This window comes from Neomonachus schauinslandi, chromosome 14, assembly GCF_002201575.2.
Source record: "Neomonachus schauinslandi chromosome 14, ASM220157v2, whole genome shotgun sequence".
NCBI lineage: Eukaryota > Metazoa > Chordata > Mammalia > Carnivora > Phocidae > Neomonachus > Neomonachus schauinslandi.
Window position 1 is genome coordinate 63,911,536 of NC_058416.1, and position 15,402 is coordinate 63,926,937.

Below are 15,402 nucleotides of genomic sequence, written 5' to 3' on the forward strand. Positions count from 1 at the left end.
AAGAAATACCAATTCTTGTAAGATCTTTTTTCCCCCGCAAGTTTTTTTTTTTTTTTTTTTAAAGAGGGAGAGAGAGTGAGCATGAGAGGAGGGAGGGTCAGAGAGAGAGGGAAAGGGAGAATCCTAAGCAGGCTTCACGCCCAGTGAGGAGCCTGACACAGGGCCTGACGCGGGCTCTATCTCACAACCCTGAGATCACGATGTGAGCCAAAATCAAGAGTCAGACACTTAACCAACTGAGCCACCCAAGCGCCCCACCCCAAAGGAAGTTCTTAAGGCTAAAAGAAAGTGACCCTCAGAGAGGAATTTGGATCCATACAAAAAACCAAAAGGCACTAGAAAAGATAATTATGTAATTATGAAAGACAATATAAATGAGTATTTTTTTTTCTCTCAACTGATTGAAAAGGCAATTGTATAAGATACTATGTTTATAACATAGTACTGGGCTTCTAACATATAGAAATGTAACGAACGTGTTTGCCAATAACAGCCCAAAGGAGGTATGTGGAAGCAAAGCTGTTCTAGGCTAAGGAAATGACTGGAGGTGGTAATTAACAACTATGCTTTGTTCGTTTGTAACACTAACAGACCTAATGTGTATAATAATATCACAGAAAGAAGGAAAGGGAATAGGGTTATAAGAGGTAACATTCCACATATCACTGAAATGAACCTAGTATCAATCTGAAGCTAATCTGAATAAAATGTATATGGCAAAATGTAGATGTAGATGTACATGTAATTAGTGGTAATAGCTACACTCACCTGTGAATATACTAAAAAGCGTTGAGTGGTACACTTTAAATGGGTGAATTGTAAAGTATGTGAATTATAACTTAATAAAGCTGTTTAAAAAAAAGAGAGATGATGGCTGAGATCGTCCCATTATTAACAAAACATATAAATCCCTAGGGGTCCTAAAAGGACCAATAAAAATAAATCAATAACCAGACACAATGTGATGAAACCTCAGTGTATCAACAAAGAGAAACTCAAAAGCAACAAGAGAGGACAATTACCTACTGTTCTGTGTTCTTTCAGGCAATGGTCAGTCAGGATGGCCACAAGGGGAACCCAGGGGAGGCACAGGAAAACGAAGTGTATTATATTCCTAGGTCCTGGACCGACAGATTCACTGCACACCAGGAGGGATCACACAGGAAGAACACTAAGGGTGCTGCTCAACCAAGTGGATAGGAAGCAGAGAAGGAGCGAGGACCCACAGCAAGTGCTTTATTGGGGGTCAGGGTGGAGTGCACAAGCAAAGGCATGGGGGGGGATTTCACTGGAGCACTTGACTCTCACTAGGTCACAGTCAGGGGAGGGCAAGGAGAACTTATGACAGCGGCCAGCCTTATCACACTGCAGGACCTGGCCATCTGGGCGGGGTGCTCACAGCCTGTTTGTGGAGCAGGAAGATAAGAAGTTTTAAATTTATAACACACCCAACAAACGAAGGAAAGACATATGATAGTTCAGAGCAAGGAACAGGCAGAAACAATAAAATAACATCTTCAAAGTCTTGAGAAAAAGTAACTGTTAACCAACAAATCTATACCCAGCTGAACGAAAATTCAGGATTGGGGACAAAAAATAGACTTTTCATTCAGAGAGTGTAGCACTAACAACACAACCTCATCTCAAAGAGCTCCTAAAGAATGTATTTGAGGGCGCCTGGGTGGCTCAGTTGGTTAAGCGACTGCCTTCGGCTCAAGTCATGATCCTGGAGTCCCTGGATCGAGTCCCGCATCGGGCTCCCTGCTCGGCGGGGAGTCTGCTTCTCCCTCTGACCCTCCCCCCTCTCATGTGCTTGCTCTCTCTCATTCTCTCTCTCTCAAATAAATAAATAAAATCTTTAAAAAAAAAAAAAAAAGAATGTATTTGAGAAATAAAAAGCTGAACCCAGAAAAAAGTGGGATGCAAGAAGAAATAATAAAGAAACTGATGAACATGTGAGGAAAGGTACATAAATGCTGGCCTCATAAACCAAGAAGTGATTCATTTAAGAAATATAAGAACAAAGTAAAACTAAAATAATGGACAACATGTCCATGTAAGTCAGAAGCTGGGGAACAACTGAAGCTAAAGCAATATAGAGCTTCTGGTGGGTTTTTTTTACTTTTTATTTTTAGGTGCACAGGGAAGTGTGTCTTCCAAGAATTGAGCTTTTGAGCTGAAATGGCTGCCACTGGGGAAAAAACAAAAACAAAAACAAAACCCTTTGCTTTCCAGTTCCAGCTGATGGTGACTTTTTGACTGATATCCATAAAATAATTCATTGAAAAGCACACTTGTTCTCAGCAGCCTGTGAGGTCCCTCGTGAATTCATCATCTAGGGAAGGGGAGGCATACCCAAGTTGCAGACGCAGGGCATGTGCTCTGCAGAATTGTAAGAAAGATAAGGGTTGGTTTTAACCATCCTCTCAATGCCCCCCCCTTTTTAAAGATTTTATTGATTTGAGAGAGAGTGAGAGAGAGCATGAGAGCAGGTTGAGGGAGAAGCACTGAGCAGGGAGCCCAATGTGGGACTCGATCCTGGGACTCCAGGATCATGACCTGAGCCAAAGGCAGCCACTTAACTGACTGAGCCACCCAGATGCCCCCAATGTCCCTTTTTAAGCCTTCTTAAAAGGTGGTTCACACGGTGAGTAGAAATTAGGCCCTTCTGCAGTCTAGATCTTCCTCACTCGATCAGTGCACACAAAGTGGCACTGGCCCACTGGAAATTACAGGCTCCATCAGGGAGAAAAGAAATTACTTACTAAGCAAATTCTGTAAATTTGTAATTCAGATCTTAGACTGGCCTCACAATATAGGGTCTTTGTATTAACAAGAAGGAAGTTAGAGACACTGTCTTTAGATTTAAAAAAATAAACCAATTATGCCCTTTAAAAATGTAAGGGTAACCACTAACATGACAGGCATATGTAACAGAACTTCTGAACCAGTATAGGAAAAAAAAAGACTAGAGAAAAGTTGATTAATCTCGTATAAGTCAGGAAAAGATAAAAAAGAAGAAAAATCCTGGGTAAACAGCACAAAATAAAGTGCCAAAATCAACTTGAAGACTTAATTAAAGAGTACAAAAAGGCATATTAAAAGGAAGCTAGCCAAAAATATTATGTAATAATAATGAAAACAGTTCATATATATTGAGAGCTTTCTATATGCCAAGGACTGTTCTTTGCACTGCATGTATGTTGACCAATCTCTCCCAACAACGTGGTGAGGTAGGTGCTCTACTACCCCCTTTTCCTGATGTGGAACCCAAGGGACAGAGCTCAAGAAACTTGTCCAAGGCCAAACTTGGATTCAAAGTCTGGCTATCTATTAAGCCTCTTCTCATAATACCATTTTGCAGCTACCACTGGAAAAGAAGTTAAGACTTTAAGCAAAACCAACAAAAACTAGTATGGATAAAAAGGGATCATTATATCATGATAAAAAGGTTCAATTCAGGAAGATATAATAATTATGAGTACTTACGCCCCCAATAACATGACCTCAAGACAGATAAAGCTAAAATTAGAGAATTATCAGGGAAAAATGGATGAATCAACATCCACAGCAAGAGATTAAAACACATCTCTTTCAACAATTGATATACCATGCAGTCCAAACAGACTTGAACAATGCCATCAATAAGCCTGAGCTAATAAATGTATAAAAAATCCTACGGCCAAGTGTTTACACACATATGGAATAGTAACAAAAATCCTAACAACAATAGAACATAAATATCATGTTAATCTGATCACAATACACATAAACCACTAAATTAGAGACTATTAGTAAATACGATCTATGATTAATCTATGATAAGAATGACTTCCTGGAAGGGGGGAATATACTGACTACAAAAGGATAGGAGGCATCTTCTGGAGGGCTAGAAATATTCCACATCTTGATTTGGGAAGTTGTTACACATGTGTACAATTTCAACAAACTTGCACTTAAGATCTGTGTACTTTATTGTTTGTAAGTACAGGGAAAATTAAACTTTAATGCCTTATATTAGAAAAAAACTAAAAATTAAGGAGATAAGGGTCTAACTCTAGAAGGTGGAAAAAGACAAGTGTAAATCTTTTTTTTTAAAGATTTTATTTATTTATTTGAGAGAGAGAGAGAGCGAGCACAAGCGGGGGGGGGGCGGGCAGCAGGCAGAGGGAGAGGGAGAAGCAGGGAGCCCGATGCAGGGCTCGATCCCAGGACCCTGGGACCATGACCTGAGCCGAAGGCAGACGCTTAACCGACTGAGCCACCCAGGCACCCCAGAAAAGGGTAAATCTAATAAAAGTGAAAGGATGGAAACTGACAGTAGAAATTAATGGCACAGAAAACAGATACACAACAGTGAGACTCCATTACTACCCAAAGCTGGTCAGTCACAAAGATGAATCAAAGAGCCAAATTTTCAGTAAGACTAATCAAGAAAAAAGGAAGAAGGTATAAATAATATTAGAAATCAAAAGGAGGTCATAATGATATACACGAATGCTTCAAAAACCCTAAGGGAATGCTAAGAGAATTGTATGAGAATGAAGTAGAAAATTCAGACACATAGGCAATGCTCTAGATAAATATGACTTATCAAACTGACTGAAAAAGAACCAGAAAATTTGAATACATCTATAATCATTAAAACAATTAAATTAGTATCAAAAATCTACATCCAAGATATACACACACACACACACACACACGCACACACATACACATGTCTTAGCTCTGTCCACTGAAAGGGCGTAAAAGCCATGAGCATAACTAGTGTCCAGGTCCTCTAAGGCTCTTTGGGAAAAGGCTGAGTCCAGAAAGTACAAGATGAACTAGAAAAAGAAAGCAAACAGAAGGAAATAATAAAGAACAATAATCAGTGAAATTGAAAATAGAGAAAAATCAATGATACAAAAAGCTGGTTCTCAAGAAAATCAACAAAACTGATAAACCTCTAGCAAGACTGACAAAATCAAAATGGGAGAAACACAAATCAGGAATTAAATAGGGGACATCGCTATAAATCCTGCAGTCATAAGAAGGTTAATAAGAGAACACTATGAGGGGCTCCTGGGTGCCTCAGTTGGTTAAGTGACTGCCTTCAGCTCAGGTCATGATCCTGGAGTCCCAGGATCAAGTTCCGCATCAGGCTCCCTGCTCAGCGGGGAGTCTGCTTCTCCCTCTGACCCTCCCCTCTCTCATGTTCTCTCTCTCTCAAATAAATTTTTTTTTAAATCTTAAAAAAAAAGAGAACACTATGAATAATTCTATGCCCATAAATCTGAGTACTTACAAGAAATGGATCAATTCTTTGAAAACCAGAAAATATCAAAAATTCACTCAACGTGAAATAGACAATCTGAACAGTCCTATAGCCATCATGTAAGTTGAATTCATAATTTAAAAACTCCCCCCAAAAGAAATCTCAGGCCCAAGTGGTTTCACTGGAGAATTCTACCACCACAGACAGTGGTTGCAAGTGCGTGTGGTTATAAAGGAAAAATAGGGAGGATCTTTATGGTGCTGGAACTACTCATATCTTGACTGAGTTATAGGAACCTAGACAAGTAATAAAACTCTATAAATCCCTCTCTCTCTCTCTCTCTCTCTCTCTCACACACACACACACACGCGCGCGCAAATGAATACAAGTAAAACTGGAGATAGCTGAATAAGATCAGTGGATTGTGTCCAAGTCAATATCCTGGCTGTAATATTACACTATAGTTTTGCAAAACGCTCCCATTTGGGGAAATCAGGCAAAACGTATAAGGGATCTCTCTGTCTTACTTCCTTTAAATGCATCTGAACCTACAGGATCTCAATAAAAATGTCAATTAAAAAAAAAAAGCCAGCATAAATGGGTCAAATTAAGCATAAAAATAATGGTACTCATGAATTATAACCTATCTTATATAATAAAAATCCAAGACTGCATTCTAATACAAATAAAGAAATTAATAAACGGGGGAGAAGGGAATGCTCTTCCTTACCATAGAATGCCAACTAGTAAATGGAAGGAATGACAGAGTTAGAAAATTGCCAATACATGCCAGCATCAGCAGGTACAAATTTGATGAGGAACAGGAATTTTACATGGCCTCAAAGTATCTCCTCACATATTACTTATTAATTTCAAAACGGGAAAAACTAGAACTTCACAGTACAGAAATCTGGCAGGTACAACCTTAATCCAGGGATCAAAGCTAATGTCACCAATGTCAGGGCAAAGCGACACCACATGCCTCATCAGATGATGTATCTAAGAGACTAAATATACATACAATGGCTAGGCCATATATGACAACAGAGCTCTGACCCACCACCTCTGCGGCGACCAGCCCAAAACATTTAGGATTTGGTCGATGACTATGAGCTTCCCTGTTTTTCCACACTTCCAAGGCAGGACCCAGCAGAGAAAGCCAAATATGCCCCCCAAAACAATTGCCTTAATTGCCTGGCTTGTAGTTATTTAGCCTGCCCCCAGCTTCCCACGCCAACTGCTTCCAATCAGAGCACACCGGGAGCCTTTAGGGCACTGGTGAAAACCCTGTGATGGATCCACACTTCAGCTGGAGGCAGGACAGATGCTGGTGATGGCCATACACATTAAGACAGCTGCAAGAGACAGACTCTCTCAAGAGTGGCCCTAAGGGAAGATCTAAAGCAGAGGGCAGAGCAGACATTAAGAAGAGCCCTTTGGGGGGCGCCTGGGTGGCTCAGTCGTTGAGCGTCCGCCTTCGGCTTGGGTCATGATCCCAGGGTCCTGGGATCGAGCCCTGCGTCGGGCTTCCTCCTCAGCGGGAAGCCTGCTTCTCCCTCTCCCACTCCCCCTGCTTGTGTTCCCTCCCTCGCTGTGTCTCTGTCAAATAAATAAATAAAATCTTAAAAAAAAAAAAAAAGAAAGAAGAGCCCTTTGGAAAACCAGCTCCACTCTAGACACAAGGCAGCTACTGAATACGAAGGGTGGGCTGCGTGGAGGATACCCACAGCCCAGCCCAAAACCTGCCCATACTGACCCCCACACCACCACTGCAGTAAAGACCCTCCCTACACACAAGTCCTATCAGAAGGAAAGGCAAGCCTCTTTCCATGTACCAAAACCACCTACTGAACTCAATCTCTACTGTCCTACACAAGTTGTCTGATCTTCAACAAAATATTACAAGGCAGGGCGCCTGGGTGGCTCAGTTGGTTAAGCGACTGCCTTCAGCTCAGGTCATGATCCCAGGGTCCTGGGATCGAGTCCCGCATCGGGCTCCCTGCTCTGCGGGGAGCCTGCTTCTCCCTCTCCCACTCCCCCTGCTTGTGTTCCCTCTCTCGCTGTGTCTCTCTCTGTCAAATAAATAAATAAAATCTTAAAAAAAAAAAAAAAAATATTACAAGGCATACAAAAAGCCAGAAAAAATAAAAAACCCTCAAAAACTCCAGAGACAACTAGATCAACAAAACTACACTCAAATAAAGGAACCATCCCACAGAAAATTTAAAATAACTATGATGAATATGTTCAAAGCTCTAATGCAAAAGGCAGATAATATACGAGATGAAAAATTCAGCAGAGAGATGGAAAGAATCAAATAGTGATGCCTGGGTGGTTCAGCTGGTTAAGCGGCTGCCTTCAGCTCGGGTCATGATCTCAGGGGTCCTGGCATCAAGCCCCAGTGTGGGGTTCTCTGCTCAGCAGGGAGTTTGCTTCTCCTTCTCCCTCTGCCCCTCCCCCTACTTGTGCTCTCTCTCTCTCTCTCTCTCGCTCTCTGAGAAATAAATAAATAAAATCTTTTTAAAAAATAAAATAAATAAATAAAAAGAATCTAATAGAAATGCTAGAAATGAAAAACACACAAAATGTCAAAACCAAACAGGTGAAAAATGCCATCAATGGGCTCATAAGCAGACTCAACAAAGATAAGGAAAGAATTAGTAAAACACGTCAATAGAAATTACTCAAACTAAAAGACAAAAAGGAAAAAGAAACACTGCAACTAAATGCAATGCATGATTCTGGACTGGATCCTGGACCAGGAAAAAAAAATAGCTATAAGGTGTATTATTGAAACAACTGACAAAACTGTCATAACAAATTGCAGATTACTGTTTAGCACTACACTCATGTTAAATGTCCTGATTTTCATAATTGTGGTTATGTAAGACTGTGTCCTGGTTCTTAGGAAACACACCAAATATTTAGGCCTCTAGAGTACAATATCTTCAATTTACTCTCAAATGGATCAGAATAAATATGCGGAGAAAAAATGATAAGCAAATGTGGCAAAATACAAATAATTGGTGAATCTGTGTAGGGGGTATATGAGAGGAAGTTCTTTATACCATTACCACAACTCTTCCCTAAGTTCGAAATTACAGTGGACCCTTGAACAAAGCAAGGGTTAAGGGCGCTGACCTCTGCATAGTTGAAAATCCATATATAACTGTTGACTCCCCAAAAATGTAACTACTAATAGTCTACTGTTGACCCAAACAGTAACTGATAACAGATAACATGAACAGTCAATTAACACATATTTTGTATTTGATATGTATTATATACTGTATTCTTACAGTAAGCTAGAGAAAAAGTATTAAGAAAATCATAAGGAAAAGAAAATACATTCACAACAGTGTACTGTATTTACTGAAAAAATCCACATGTAAGTGGATTTAAACCCATGTTGTTCGAGTATCAACTGTGTATCTAAATAACAAGTTACAAAGTCCCCCGCCTCCCAGGCCCAGATAGTTCTATAGGGTATGGTCTACTAAACACTCAAGGACAAGATCATCCCCAACTAGTGCAAAGTGACTTAGACACTTCCCAACTCATTTCATAAATCGAATATAAATGTGATAGAAAAACTAGTCAAGGAAAGCAAAGAAAAGGACCATAACAGGACAAGCTCATTTCTTTCTTTTTTTTTTTTTTAAAGATTTTATTTATTTATGTGACACAGAGAGACACAGCAAGAGAGGGAACACAAGCATGGGGAGTTGGAGAGGGAGAAGCAGGCTTCCCGCAGAGCAGGGAGCCCGATGTGGGGCTCGATCCCAGGACCCTGGGATCATGACCTGAGCCGAAGGCAGACGCTTAATGACTGAGCCACCCAGACGCCCCTAGGACAAGCTCATTTCTTTAAAGAGTTTCAAAAATCCTAAATAAAATATCAGCCAAGCAAAGCCAGCAATATATATGCAAAAAACCCTGAGGATGATTTAATACCAGAGATCTACTAATGTAAAAAAGTAAATGATAAATAAAATCATATAAGCAAAATAGTAATATAAATCAGTAAAGAAAAAAAGCCACATGATCCCAATAAGTGCAAAAAACCATTTACATTTTTGTAATGTAGAAATTCCCAGCAAAGTAGGAACAGAAAGGTCCTTCCTTAACCTCAAAAAGGTATTTTCTCAATCTTTTTTTTTTTTTAAGTTTTTTTATTTGTCAGAGAGAGAGAGAGAGAGAGAGCACAAGGAGAGGGAGTGGCAGGCAGATGGAGAAGTAGGTTCCCTGTTGAGCAAGGAGCCCGATGTGGGGCTCGATCCCAGGACCCTGAGATCATGACCTGAGCCGAAGGCAGACGCTTAACAACTGAGCCACCCAGGCATCCTATATTTTCTCAATCTTAAAGAAAGTGCCATATTTAATGCTGATAAACACTGAAAGCTTTCCCTTTGAGACTAGGAAGATAAGATTATGCTCACTACCAGCACTTCTAATCAACACTACACTGAGCCCTTAGCAAGTAAAGGAACACCAGGGGAAAAAAACGTAAAGAAATAAAAAGTCAAAGATTTGAAAGAAGACACAAAAATGCATAAATAGAAAACCTAGCAGAATCCACTGAGGTAAGCGTTCTAATAATGGAGCTCAGAAAACGGATCCTAAAATTCAGGTGAGAAAAGAATGTTGAGAGTCAGCAACAGAAGGGGCAAGAGCAAGGCAGGGAAGCCCAGCACTGGCCGGGAGGATGTATCCCGAAGCTCCTGTAAAGATGGTGTGGTATCAGCACAGGACTGACAAACAGCCAAGGGTCAGAATGGAGTCCAGAAATAGGCTCAAACATCTATGAACCCCTGATGAATGACCCATCAGGAGGGAAGGGAATGATGGTCCAAATTAATGGCGCTCAGACCATCGGCTGCCACCCAGCCTGCCTTACATGCTGCCTCTGGGTGCAATTCATCCCTCCTCCCACCGCAGAGGGGCCTGGACGAGGGTCCCTGCCCTCAATAAGGACAACACACTGTGTGTCCCTGAAGCCAGAGGAGGCCTCAATGTGGAATATGAGCGAGGGAGCAGGCAGAGGGACAGGGAATGATCACAGACGGAGCCGGGGGAGCAGTCCAGATGCAGAGCGGGCAGTCTTAGAAAGATCCAAGGAGAGTGCAGGTGGGTGACCAGGGGAGTCAGAGGCTCCAAGACACCACAAGATGTGGCAAGTCCTCCGTCACCATTCTCATTTAATCTCCGAACAACAACGAGGTGTGGAGGGCAGGAATTACCACCTCTATCCTGGGAAAGAGGAACGAGGGCTCATAGACATAGACTGCTGCCCAGCTCTTGCCCTCCCCCCACGGCGGCGGTGTGCGTCCAGAGATGGGTGTGAGCCAGGCAAGGAGCTCCTGCCGCCCCACCGCGATACAGGGGTCTGCCTTGGTGCACCGTGAGGTCAAAGGCTACTCAAGGTTGACGCCAAGGTCCGGAAATCAGAGAGCCGTATTCATGTACTCATGAGAAGCACTTCTTTACAGCTCCCTAGGAGTCACGGCCACGGTGGCTTACTTCTTTTACAGAGAAACGAAGACTTCTCGTAGCAGTTCTCGGCATGCCAGCTGTGCAGGTCGTGGTGGCGGAGGGTGGGGAAATGGAAGCACTGGAGCTGGGCGCAGAACACGCTGTCGCTTTCCGACATGGCCGACGCAAAGATGGGGTCTGGGGGCAGGAACACCTCTGAGGAACCTGGGGGGAAAATCACATGCTGTCAACATACCAATCATGTGCAGTCCTCATGGGGACCAAGACCCCCCAAACCAGACCATCAGTCAAAGGGCTTGTGGGCCGCCACGTGCTCGGTGCACACTGCAGTTACGGCATTCATTCACAGCCTCCCTTAGTTCCCATGCACTGCTCTGGGCAACACGAAGAATAAAGTAACGGGCCAGAACATAGTGGATTAAAATGTCTGAGCTCATATGGATAAACAACAAATAAACAAGGGCGGGGGGATCCTCTCTTACAACAGGGTATCAACTGGTAAATGGAGAAGGGCTCAAAAAGGCACCCACTGCACATGCCGGGACATACAACTCCGACAGAATCGTGGCTCCGACAGCCCAGCAGGGGTATCAGCTGGCCGGGTGAACTGGAAAGCCCCAGCTCCAGGGAGACTCTGTCACTCACTGAACTTCTGCCTTCCAAGCTGGGGACCAGGCAATCAGAAATCGTCCTGCCCTAGCAGGCCAGAGTGGGGGTGCCGGAGTGCAGGGAGAGGGGGCCAGGAACCTCTAAGCCTCTCTTCTGCAATGTCCCAGGAGGTGGGACTCTGGCCATATCTGGGGCATAGCACAGCCAGCTCCCAGAGCCCACTCTCTACCTCAGAGAACCCTCCGACACTGGACCACCAAAAGATGCCTTGAGGCTAACCCGGACGCGGGTCACCAGAGATACCCTCATTTTATTAAGATGACAGTGCGGTTTACCCTTTGACAGCAACAAGGCATTCCCATGCATGCCTTTTGAACTCTATTTCCTCCCAATACTAAGCATGGAGGTCAGTTTTAAAGAGCCAGCGAGTCTGGAGGGGGGGCCTCATCCTTTAGACGCTGGGAACATGGCCTCCCAGCTCCCTGACAAGGGCAGGAAGATGGACTCTGGGGAAGCATGATGGGATAGAAGCCCAGTCGCCAGCCGACAGGCACAGTCAATGTCAGTGCACGCCTGCTAGGGGATACTGGGGCCCCAGTGGTCAGACTCACAGGAGGACCGTGGAGGGAGGGCAGGGGTGGGGGGTCTTCTTACACCATTTGGGGAGACTGCCTCTAATGCTAAGAGTGGGCCCTGCCATGAGCACAGTGTCATCCAGCCCCTGTTCCCCAATGAGGCCTCCTGTAACCCTTGTGTGCCCTCTTCTTCTCCTTCAGATGGGAGATGCCTCCCTTCTTAAAAACTGTTTTCTTCACTATTTGGCTTCTTGTCTCATGGGCTGAAAATGGAATAGATTCATCCTGTCCTTTATAAAAAACAAACAAGTCTTCAGGGGCACCTGGTTGGGCATCCAACTCGTGGTTTCAGCTCAGGTCATGATCTCAGGGTACTGGGACTGAGCCCCATATCAGGCTCTGCACTCAGTGTGGCGTCTGCTTGAGATTCTCTCTCCCTCTCCCTCTGCCCCTCCTGCTCATGTTCTAAAATAAATAAATCTTAAAAAAAAAAAAAAAAGTCTTTAGCCCTGAGTCTAGTCACCAGCCCAGAGCACAATGTCAGTGCATAACTGCAAAACTCTGACCAAGACCACAAATGACCTCTCAGGGTAGAGTCCTTGCACCTGGTCCCCACCCCGTCCTGCCCACAGCCGCGTGGAACCTGCCTGAGCCAAGCTGAGAGTGGAGGGTAGGGTGGGGTAAGGGTGGCTCAGGCCCCAGCAAGCCATGCAAAGACGGAGGGCACAGGGAGGGCAGAGTGGAGCAAGCTCCTCCCACCCGCTGGTGCCCATGGGACTACCTGGGACTACCTGGGCCTCCTCGCTCTGTGCTGGTCAGAAGCCCTATTTACCCTGACTGCAGTTTCTTGAAACCAATGACTAAGAAGATCACTTCCTCTTTGCCAAACTTAGTTCCTTTCAAGCCTTCATCTCATGTGCCCTCTCTATGGCACCTCATACTCTATTTTCCCAAAAATGGAGCCATTCTTTCTCTGCCAGCAGCCAAATCCCCAACACACTCAGTGTGGTCTTCAATTAGCTTCTGCAGTGGGTTGAGGAGCATCCCCCCAAAATTCATGGCCACCTGAAACCTCAGAATGTGACCTTATTTTGCTCTCGAGATTAAATCATCTGGGATTTGGGGTGGGTCCTAAATCCAAGGACCAGTATCCTTACAACAAGGGAGAAGACACAGAGGAACATGTGGAAAATGAGCAGAGCCTGGAGTGTGGCTGTCACAAGCCAAGGACCGCCAGGAGCCACTATGCACTGGCAAAGGAGGAACTCTCCTGGAGCCTCTGGAGGGAGGGCAACCCTGCCGACACCTTGATTCTGGATCTGTCCCCAGAACTGTGAGAAAATAAACTTGTGTTAAGCCAGAAGTTTGTGGTACTCTGTTAGGGCAGCCCCAGGCATCTAACAGAGTCTCCTAATCATCTCCCCCACTGACTTAACAAATGCCCACAGGCCCCATCCTGTAAACAGGCACTCAGGGTGCACTGAGCCTTGCCTTGCAGAGCTCAAATCAGGGCGGGGGGAGGGAGTGGAAACAGATGACTAAGAGACCTAGTGAGTGAAGTGTATGTGATGTTGGAAGGTCACGGCTGTTCTAGGTAAAGAGAAAGCTGGCACATGGAGATGAAGGCAGACCTTGGAGCAGTGCCTCGGGAGCAGAGAACGGAGGGGAGGGGTGACAAGGCTTGTGTTGGGAGTCCCACACTACACACAGGCGTGCTGCTTTGCTAGAAGGACTCAAGGGGCCCAGCTTCTAGCTGCAGTCATGGCTAAGATTTATCACAGCAACACAGCATGACACACCAGCAGCAAGAGAAGGGGACAGCTCAGGTGGAGTCTGGGGGCATCCAGGCCAGACTTCCCGAGCACTCTCCCACCTGCAAGAGGGTGTGGGCCTTTGCTAGCTGCAAGCTACAGCCACATGGGTGTGGCATTTCTGCCCAGAGGAGCCCCCCCGGGCACCTCGATTCCAGGCTCATCAAGGGAAGCCGGTGTTCACCATAAACCCCATTGTTCATGTGGTCCAGGCGGCTCGACTCAGTGGGCTCCGCCTAATCCCTGAGCCGTCCCAGGCGCCAGCCAGGACCAGGCCAGCTGTGCTACCTTGCCCTGCTCCGGAGCGAGCCCTGACCTGGGGAGGGAGCATTCCAGGGAGGGCTTCCAGCAGCAGCAGAGGAGGCATGTGGCTAGAGAGGAGGGCTGTGGGGCATTGGAGGGAGGGCAGAGGGAAAGGCTGCTGCAGCCTTTCTTGAGAGAAGGAGCTACGAGGGTGGGAAGGGGGAAAATAGAGGACCCCCAGACAGGTGTGTGGGGGGGTGGGGGGTAGGGGGGGGGGGGGGGGGGTGGCGGCAACTGCTCCCTGTGCACACGAGCTGTCCTTAGCCAGCCACACACGGCCACGTACAACAACACGGAATTTCCTTGGCCGGCACCCCCCATCCTGCAGCAGGCTGTCTGCCTCTCGAGGCAGGGTCTCACCTTCCTGTATGCTACCACAGTCCCCACAGAACGGGCCTGCCCTGGGGCCCACAAGGGGCCATGGGGATCCTCCCAAATGCCCCTCTACGGAGGCAGCAACCCCACTCTCAGGGCTGCCTTCCTTCAGCAGAACTATGGCCTGACCCCAGCTGACTCCACTCCAGCTTGACAGTCTCCTCACCCAGAGGGCAGGGTCTCTGCACTGTGCCTTCTAGGCCCGCCTGAGCCCTGATCCTCCCCCTGCCGCCCCCTTCCTCACTGCTGACAGAAGATTCTAGATCAGGACGGGTCAGGGGGCACACAAGAGGGTCACACTCCCCGGATGTGGGCACCAGGGCCAAGAAGATGGAGACCACAAAGGGCTTCCTAAGTGGCATGTGTGGCCTCAGCCCACCTGTGACGGAAGTGAGCCCCTAGGGTGGGCATGCTGAGATGGGGGGATAATGGGGGCCAAGACGCCGGACTGAGCAGGTCTTAAATAAGCAAGTTACACAACGTGGACACATCAAACATGCAGTATGCTTCCATTTTTGTATTTTAAAATAAATATCATGTATCATAACCAGAAACTGAAATGACACTGTTAACAACAATGATGTTGGGGCCCTGGGGAGTGGCTTATGGGAAAATGGGGATGATTCCATCTGGAGAACACAGATCTCTTTTCAAACTTCGGTCACCAATATTATAAAAGTGGCACCCATGTTCTCTGGTGGCAGCAGCTCTCCACCTTCCGGGGCACGCCAGGCCCTGGGTGCTACCTCAACATCAGGGTCTCGGCACCCTGGGGTGGGGCTGACCTGCTGTGCAGACAGAAGCCGGAGGCAGGGCCTCCCTCTAAGGGGAGAGGCCATGGGAGCAGGCCCTCTCACAAGCAGAGCTCCAAACTTAAAGTGCACCTGGGGAGTGGGGTGCCTGCATACACGGATAAGAAGTGTGTATATATGGATAATACTCTGTGGGCACCACTGTGCCGATACACAACACGTTA

At 45.7% G+C, this 15,402-nt stretch overlaps 1 protein-coding gene across 6 annotated transcripts in view; it reads right to left on the bottom strand.

Annotated features, from left to right (window-relative positions):
• Positions 1-15,402, bottom strand: part of DGCR2 (DiGeorge syndrome critical region gene 2) — a 90,772-nt gene that overhangs the window by 19,438 nt on the left and 55,932 nt on the right. For all 6 annotated transcript variants that reach the window (XM_044920866.1, XM_044920865.1, XM_044920864.1 and 3 more), the window contains one exon: positions 10,781-10,957. In XM_044920866.1, coding sequence (XP_044776801.1) covers positions 10,781-10,957 — 177 coding nt within the window. The remainder of the gene's footprint in view (positions 1-10,780; positions 10,958-15,402) is intronic.